This window comes from Anthonomus grandis, chromosome 7, assembly GCF_022605725.1.
Source record: "Anthonomus grandis grandis chromosome 7, icAntGran1.3, whole genome shotgun sequence".
Classification (NCBI taxonomy): domain Eukaryota; kingdom Metazoa; phylum Arthropoda; class Insecta; order Coleoptera; family Curculionidae; genus Anthonomus; species Anthonomus grandis.
This window is the reverse complement of record NC_065552.1, coordinates 30,834,998-30,844,654: the sequence shown is the minus strand read 5'-3', so window position 1 is coordinate 30,844,654 and position 9,657 is coordinate 30,834,998. Positions and strand designations below refer to the sequence as shown.

General features: G+C 31.7%; 1 protein-coding gene across 1 annotated transcript in view; it reads right to left on the bottom strand.

Annotated features, from left to right (window-relative positions):
* Positions 1-1,139: 1,139 nt before the first annotated feature.
* LOC126738814 (uncharacterized) overlaps positions 1,140-9,657 on the bottom strand; it is a 61,413-nt gene continuing 52,895 nt past the window's right edge. The window contains exon 4 of the mRNA XM_050444256.1: positions 1,140-1,828. Coding sequence (XP_050300213.1) covers positions 1,705-1,828 — 124 coding nt within the window. The 3' untranslated portion in view covers positions 1,140-1,704. The remainder of the gene's footprint in view (positions 1,829-9,657) is intronic.

Genomic DNA, 9,657 nt, shown 5'->3' with positions numbered 1-9,657 from the left:
AGAAATTCCCAAACTCGCATCCGGACTCGATAACCTGGACACCTGGACTGGAGAATGATTTGCAGCATCTTAGGAGTGGTCTTCAGGTCTATAGGTGTGTCACACGTCCCCAACGTTGTTTTTCTGGAGAAAACCATTGATTGTTATTCCTACAAGAGGTCGAGCAATATTCTCCCAATATCGACATCCGCCATCTTTGAAATCTCTTCGGGAAGATCTGAGCTTAAGGAGGAGGTAGTGAAACAATATTACAAACACCAAGAAACCAGCTGATTCTTCGTCATTTCGGAATGACACAAGTGACAGACTGCACAACGTCTCGAAGGTTAGCGAGAATCTTCCGAAGTATCGTTCTGTCGAGTTTATAAGGAGTCGCATCGCCGATGAATGTCAGTTTTTAGTTCAGTGAAGTAAAGCTCGAAATATGAGCGCGAGACTTAATTAGTTGTAAATAAATACAGCAAAAATAAATAGGTACCTCTAGTAGTCGCCAGTTATTATATTTTCATAGTGTAAGTGTGTATTAGTTGACCATTTTCAATTCTTTTAATTCACAACTAACAAACAAAAAAAAAACGCTACAATATTTAGAAATGCAAGACAATATTCTTTTAGTTGCATTTTATTGACTAGAAAATCTTAAACATCTTACAAAACTGACACTCAAAAATTAAGAACAATTTTTAAATTATTAAATAATAAAAAAAAATAATTTGCCTACAACCTGACAAAGGATTTCCAAAATTTTAACTAAAATAAGAATTAGAGATTTGAAAAAAATAAGGTTGGTTCTTTATGCTTTAATATGAAACAAACAATATTTTCTTCTGGGCATACTATTATTTTATATTAAGATAATTATTTTTTTTTAATATACAAAAAGGTGGGCACAGAAAACTACTATTTTGTAATGATTTTTTAAATTTACAAACTTACATACCTGAATGGTCGTAAATTTAGGTAAACCTGAAAAGAACACGGATATCATATTTTTATTCAAAGTAAGCTAAATCTGAAATTAAAATAACTAAATCTTGAGAATGTCACCGTATTGACCTAAAAACGCATTTGTCAAGGATCATTCACTAATAAAAGAATATTTTAAATGGGTTAGTTCAAAAAATATTTGTCAACATATATTGCTTTTTTCTATATTTATTTACTTAATTTAATATAGTTTATCATTAGGCTAACAGATATTTCAATAATATAAAGTAACATATTTATATAACAATATAATTTACGTACTTTTACTTTGCCTAAAGTTTTATTGTTGTTTTCAATTCGTTTTTTATATAGAGTCCTGTTCGAATAATCTAATAATAATAAAAGCTATTTTTTCCAATAAAATAAATTTCCCTATAGTTTATATAATGTCATTTGGAATACCAGCAATCTGCTTGGCAGGTGCCTCTATTGTCACTAATAAATAAAACATACTGACAGATGATGTCTGTATAAGGCCTATACTTGTTAAGCAAACTACTGATATTTTAAGTAACTTTGCATAGAGTTTAACAGTTAACATAATATTTTGTCATCTATATATATTTTGTGAACTTAATTTACTCGTTAAGGTTATCTTACAAGAAGTTATACTACGTTCAGGATCACATTTGTAACTTTTTTAACATACTAAAGGATTACTTTATTAATCTGCAAAGTTATAATATTATTAGTTATTTAAAGGATATTAAATTTAACTCAGTCTTCGTCCATTTCCAGTTCATTGGGCAACTCTGTATCTCGCCGTTCCATCATTCGGGCCATCATATTTTCGTTTATGTTCGGGGACGTTTGATAGGGTTCATGGCACTTTGTAATGGCACTAGAAAAGGAAAAAATGCGATATCAAATGACAAATATACAAATTATTCAAATACAAATTCAAATATGCTTTATTGTTTGAACAAAATATTGTTATAAACAAAGCTTCACCCAATCCTAAAGAGACAGAGTTACAAGGTTAGAATTATATTTACAAATACAAGTTACAATGACGAATCAAAGTTAAACAGTTAAAATTTAATTTTTTTTTTTTTTTTTTGAATTAATAAAATCAACTATATCTAACTTTTCTTAACTAAGTACAGTTCAACATTTAGGGATAAAAAAAAAGAAAAACATTTAAAATAAACAGGTTAGGAAAAGAGCTAGGTCTCCCATAATTAATTAAAATCTGATTGTCGTTGAAATATTCAGCCACAGAGTATTAAGCTCGACCACTCAGAAATCTCCTCAAGAGAAACTTAAATTTGATGAGAGATTTTGCCCCTCTAATGTCCTCTGGTAGGTGGTTAAAGATTTTTATACCTTCATAAAAAATTGATTTGACAAGACGCCATTCCTATTCCTATAATATTTATATCTATAAATCACAAAACAGAAAGAAATATTATTTTTTAAAATATTTTATACGACTATTGAGCATTTTAAAATAAACAAAACTAGTTTTGCGCAATATGAAATGAACAGAACTAGTTCTGTATATTTCTGTGTTATCAGCAAATAGTTTTGCTTATTTTGCAGCCTCCCAAACCCAGCTAAAAAGTAGGTTATGTTTATGTTGATGCACAATTATTTTAAGTACGATATTTAACCATTTACCTCTATAAAAATGCAAGCTGAATTCAAGTCACAATTAGTTCGGTTATTGGAGGCTTAAGGTACTCAAAAACATAATCTTATGGGGAAAGATTATTACCTCACTATACTTAATGATGTAAAGGAAGCAAATTTGTGCAAAGCCCAATCAAAACCCCTATCTGCTAAACAGTACAGAAGAATAAAGCGTTTTAATATAATACGTATAAGTGCTTAAGTGGCGTGGAAAAATTAATTAAAAAATGCAAAGAAGATTCTGATGCCATACTATATTTTGTTTCCACGGATGAAGTGTTTCCTATCGTTCACCAGGCACATATTTCTACGGGTCATAAACGGCATAAAAGTAGTATGTTTTGGAACAACACTAATTATGTACCAAATCTAATGTTAATATTGTACAATGCAAGTACCGCCCCATTGGCTAGACAAGTCGTTAAAAACAGCCACATATTACAAGATCCTATTGGCTGGTTTAGTTTACAAATTAGTTTGGGTTAGTTCAGGTTGGTTTGATTACCTTAAGTTGGTTTGTTTTGATTTAGCGTGTTGAATAACCAAAAAAACTAACTTAAGCTAATCAAAACCAACCTGGACTAACACAAACAAAGTTGTAAACTAAATCACCCAATAGAATCCTGAAATATGTAGCTGTTTTTAACGGCTTGTCTAGCCAATGGGACGGCACGCTATGGTGCGTCCGGGCGGTACTTGAGTTATACAATATTAAATTAATTTAGTAAATATGCCTCCCGCTACCGGTATCCAAACAAATGCCAGGAAATTGTAGAATAACAACAAGAATTAACAATAACTTATAAGGTTAGGTAAAATTATTAGCAACCAATAAACTAATATTTAGGTTATTGGTTGCCTAGAACGTCTTATTACCGGGATTTATTCGGATACCGGTACCGGCACGTTAGATCTCAATCTAGAATTTTTTTATAATGTATGCATTTTGTTTCAGCATTGGAAGAAGAGTTAAAGAAAAAATACACAAACATTACTAGAGAAACTATTAACATATACCTAAAACTGTGTGAAATATGTCAACTGAAAAAAACGGCACCTAGAAAAGGAATCGTTGTTAAGCCTATTTTAAGTAAACTAATGAATTCTCGGTGCCAAGTTGATCTTATTAATATGCAGACCGACCCAGATGGAGACTACAAATTCATCTTGAACTATCAAGACGATTTGACTAAGTTTTGTGTTCTACGCCCAATGAAAAGTAAAACTGCTGTAGAAACTGCCAGAAACCTAATAGAAATTGTTTGTTTATTTGGAGCTCCGTCAATACTTCATTCTGATAATGGCCGTGAATTTTTCCAATCAGGTCATTAATAATTTAAAATGCCAGTGCCCACATTTGAAAATCGTTCATGGAAAACCGCGCCACTCACAGAGTCAAGGTTCTGTGGAACGGTATAACAGAGATGTGCGAGATGCTCTTATATGTTGGATGAAAATACAAAACACTGGGCCGATGGACTGTGTTTCGTCCAGTCAAGAAAAAAAAATAGAAGCTACCACAGTGCAATTAAGCGATCCCCATACGAGGCTATGTTTGGTTGCGCTCAGAGAAATGGTTTAAAGGATACTGACTTGCCCCAAGATTTAGTTGCTTTTTTGGAAACTGAAGACGATTTCGAAAAACTGTTAAATGAAAGCAACGAACTTCAAAATACTAGAGGATCTATAGATGAAACCGAAACAGTTGAAGATGACGTGCAAGTTTCTATGATTCATAGGGAAAATATGGCAAATAGTAAAGTGGAAGTTCTTATAGTCAACAAGGATAATATGGATGATACCGAAGTGGAACTAGATAGTGAAGAGCAGGATTTTATTCAAGATAGAGAAAAAGGAGAAGATGAAACTTCTAAAGCTAATATAGCCATTGAAAACACGAGAAAAGAAAATGGACTTTCGTTATGTACTGTGTGTCAAATGCCTAACACCATCGTGGAAAATTGCTCAAAGTGCAAAGGAAAAATTCATGCTGCCTACAGCATTTTAAAAGTTAACAACGAATTGGAATCAGAGTTTCAATGTTTTCTTTGCCAACGTTCCTGCGATACAATTACGAATCGTGAAAACGCTAAAAGAGGTTTGGAAGTACAAGGCAATTTAATGCTCGCACAATCAAATAAAACATATAAACCAGCCTCAGTTGGTGACAATGTCCTTGTACGCATACCAGACGTGGATCGTGGCAGATTAGCACCACGAAATGTAATGGCAGTTGTTCAATTAATTGATAAAACGAAGGTAGAAACACAAAGTCACGGTCTCATCAAATCCATATAATTTTTTAAAAGCTACACGTGTTTCGCTCCTATCAGACAGATCACATTACAACTCTAAAAAAAAAACTCTAGGAGTAAAAAAAAATTTTTAATTCTAGGAGCGAAACACGTGTAGCTTTAAAAAAATTATATGGATTTGATGAGACCGTGACTTTGTGTTTTTACCTTTATTTTGTTTTCGTTTGGTCTCTTAGAGAAAAAATGGATGATACGTTTCCAATTAATTGATGATGGGTTTTACAAATTAGCAACAAAGTTTGCAATTTTACAAAAACATTTTTGTAGAAACGAGTTTCAGTTGGCTGATAATAATATTTTTATAGAGAAAAACAATTTTGGCGAAAAGAACGACAAAGAAATATCACTTAGAACAGCATCATCCAATATATCAGGGCCTAAACAAGGATTTATTTCATGTATGTGCATTATAATAATAATAATAATAAATATTTTTTATTTGCATAGAAGAAACAAAAAAAATACAAGTTTACAAAATCTAGCAATAAATTTACGCAAATAAAAGGCCTACAAATTCAGAATTCTGCCATGGCAGATTCTGGTCTTTAACATTGTGGCCCCACACTTCATTAAAAAAAAATGGTAATTTCAGTAACGCTCATTAACAGTAACGCTTAACTAATAACTGATTAAATACAGCTTTTTCTTTAATCATATACCTAATAAACCTACATATAAGAGTTCTAAATTCTAAATTTGACAGTCAAATCAAGACACAACATCAAGCAAAACAATACACACTGCAAATACCCAAAAAACAGATTAATTTTTTTTTTAATTAACAAAAAATAGAAAAATTACTGCAGACAATAAATAAATAAATAAATAAAATGATCCCAATACCAAAAATTGTAATAAATTACTCAAGAAAACAACCATTCAAAAAGTTAAAAAAAAAGAACTTAAATTATATACCCTGCTGATTCATTAGATGTACAATCATCCTCCTACGAAAAGTATTACAAGAAATTGATAATTGGTCCGGATCCAAATTTAAAGAATTTATTTGATAAGCAAAATTGTAAGAAAAGAAAAGCATTGCATAGCATTAAAAAGTGTATTAGCAGATCATGCTCTTGTCGAAAGAAAAATGTCCTCTGTAGTTCTAAATGTCATCATTCAAGCTCTTATTTAAATATATAATATTTTTAAATTAACTGGATACTTACCAAAGAATAATTATTTATTTGATTTTGTATTTGTTAGAATATTTTTAATTTAAATAAAATGAATTTAAATACCATTTCCAACTTTATATCTAATTTATTCCGATGCTGGCGCTAATTGAATAAAAAAAGCAGAATTAGAGCTGGTAATTTAGAAATTCGACTATTGAGCGTAACATATATATCTTGGGAACGTTGATTGAATTGCAGTGGCTCCACCTTTGTTTACCTTCTCTAATGCTAGAAAAGGATGTCGGTATAGAAATGTGACTGTGATAAAGTGAACGAGATATATCGGATACATTTTTATAGAATGTTCCAGGAAGGAGTGCGTTCCGTTACAATAAGTAATTGTTCGCTGCCTAAATACGAATAAATCTAAGATAATTTTTTTAAATATTAAAATTTGCTTCGATACTAAGAATTTGGAATAGTCTATACAGGATGTTCCCCTTCGACTGGTCAAAAATGCTATAGTATGTACAAGAACAAGAGAAAATTAGTTTGTGATAGGCCACCGATCGTCAAAACTGCGTCATTGCCCAAATACGGGTTACTGAAATTTTTCAAAAAAATCGTTTTTTTCTTCCCTGCAATAAAAACGCTTCTAGCGATTTTAATAAAATTTTTAAGTTTGAAATAGTGGTGGTTATAGACCGGTTAATTTGACTTTTCCAGCGATAGATTTGCAGCATATGAGTATTAAAAAGGATACAATACTGTTTTATTGTAAAGAATTTTTTTTTATAGATTCAATTAATTTTTAACAGAAAAAGGGTCATTTAATTTTTGCGCATCGACGCACCGTTTTTGTGTAAAAAAATTAAAATCCATACAACGGTCCTTTAGTATTCTTGGAAATTGTTTGTGTTGCCAAGTTTTTCATTGCAATATCCATAAAATTAAAAAATATTAACTCGATAATAATTCTGAGAATGGTTCTTTCGTCACACTAAACGAAATGCCAATTTTCCTGGTTTAATCCTCACAACAACGAAAAAGCGTTTTCAGATACATAAACTGTAGGAGTTAGAGCTGAGATATTAGAGTGGTAAAGAAGAAAATGTGTCTCTTATTTTATGATTTGTTTAAAATAAATACATTAATGCTAACAATAGTTTATGTTTGATCCTGTTAGATGCAAATCAAATCAATTTATTTTAGTAATAATATTCTAAACAATAACGCACATATATTTACCATGGCAGATGTACTATCTGATTTAGATTTCCTTAATATAGGATACTAAACAGCGTAATATGGACTTATCAAAGGGGTGAAACCGGATTAATTATAACAGCTGATAATAGGGTTTGCTTTGTCTAATTTACCCATACTGACCGCTGATTTACCGTATTATGGGAGTCTATTACTTGGTAGACAGATTAATGGATGGTTTTTATTTGTTTATGTTAAACGCGTTTTTCCGGAACTTAGTTTGAATATAAAGAGCATTGATATTTAAAAGAAAGTTAAATTACTAAGGTATATAAGTAACAAGAAATATTTAGCATTTTCATAACTTTTCTCTATAGCTACCTAAAACTCATTACTTAATTTCAAACTATTTCTAAATTTAATATTCCATCTATATCGAGAAAATCAGCATTTGGATGAGGTAGAGATGTAGTTGGGTAAAGTTGGAACGGATGGATTTTTTTAAAATAATAGGCAATCTAACTTTATATCGAAGAAATCTCTAAAACAAGAATCCAGGGAATAGCCCGGCTAGCAGCACCTCCACTCCGGCTTTCAGCTCGTATTATTGAAAATAAATTTAATTCCAGACTTTTATTACGAGAAACGTTTCCATGCATGTATCCAGGATTTGTTTTGTACTTTCAATTTCTTTTGATATACTGAAAAGGCAATTTCTTTACATTGAGCTTTCATTGTTTTACCAAACTTATTAACTCACCCATTTACTAGCGCAAATATCTGGTTTTGTTAGGATTTTATTTACTCATATTGCGCTAGGAAGCCATTCATGTCAAAAAATTAAAAACTAATAGATAGTGATAATTAAGCAAACTAGGTACAATAAGGCAATCATAAGTCAAGTAAGTGTATTTTAACCTTATTGAAATACTCAGTAATCTCAGGCTTTTAGATGAGCAACACTATAAGGCAAAATTATTAACTTGGTATATTTAATATTTTCATGTGGTTTTATTGATGTGGTCTGGCGAACTTTTTAATTTGTTTCAGGATAATTGCAAAGGGTCTATCGCCTACTGACCGTCCAGTCCAGGAATACAATTCCTTTTTTGCGTTGATTTAAAGGCCAAAGCTGAAAATGACTATATTCCTTTTATACATACAGTGACCGCCTAAAGTTCCGCATAAATTCGATAAAAACATGATTTTTTGGGAAAACGCTCAGACCCGTCGATTTTTATTTTAAGTTGCGCATTATTTGACATAAATTTTTGTATACAGGGTGGAACAAAAAAAAAGATATGACGTCATCGGTCATTTTTTTAAATGGAATGCTATATTTTTTATTGCATTTATGAAATAAAGGCGAAATTCCAAGCAAGTTTTGTATAACACACCTTATCTCAAAACTGTTTCCGAAATATTAACATTTAAATAACAAGAAAACAAATAAGTACGTCTATTTATTTACAAATTAAGGTAAAATCAAGGATAAAAATAATGTTATAAACACTGCCAATTGTTTCTATTTCCATGATTGCACTTGTAAAGAATCTCCATTTTCGAATGTCACTGTCAGTTCAAAAATTAATAGTTTTTATCAGAATAAATTATGGCTATTTTAACGGAAACCCAACGAATTGAAATTTTGATGATGCTAGGGTACGGGGATCGAGTGCGCACGCAAAAAGAAGTAAGTGAACTGTTTAATGGCAAATACCTAAACCAACCTATTTCTTAGTCAACAGTTAGTAGAAAAGAGCACAAATTCATAACTTAGGTTATGTTAGGGATTTGCCAAGATCAGGTCGTCCAAAAATTTCCGAAGAAACAAAATTAAACGTTCTGCTCTCCGTCGAAGAAAATCCAAACAATGCAACTTCACAATTTCAGTTGATAATAAAATAGCCGGAACGTCAGTAGGACGCATCTTAAAAGCAAATGAATACCACCCTTATAAAATTAGACTAATACACGAATTAAATGAGCACGATCCTGATCGAAGAAATTAATTTTACGAGCAAATGATGAACATTTGCAATAATAACCGTCAGTTTGTGTTACGAGTTTTGTTTTCGGATGAAGCAACTTTTTGTTTAAACGGTGTCGTAAATCGGCAAAATTATTGGTACTGATCAGTGTCAAATCCACTTGGCTGCCTTATACCCAGACGAACAAGATCCTGCTGTCCCGACAGATAATTTGTGGTTTCAGCAAGACGGCGCAACGCCACATCTCTTTCGAGATGTCCGTAATTACTTGGATACAGTGTTCCCAGGAAGATGGATAGGACGAAGAGGGCCAATAGAGTGGCCGGCCAGGTCACCAGATCTAAATCTCTGCGACTATTGTCTATGAAGGTACCTGAAAAGTAAAGTTTATATTGAGAAGCCAAACAG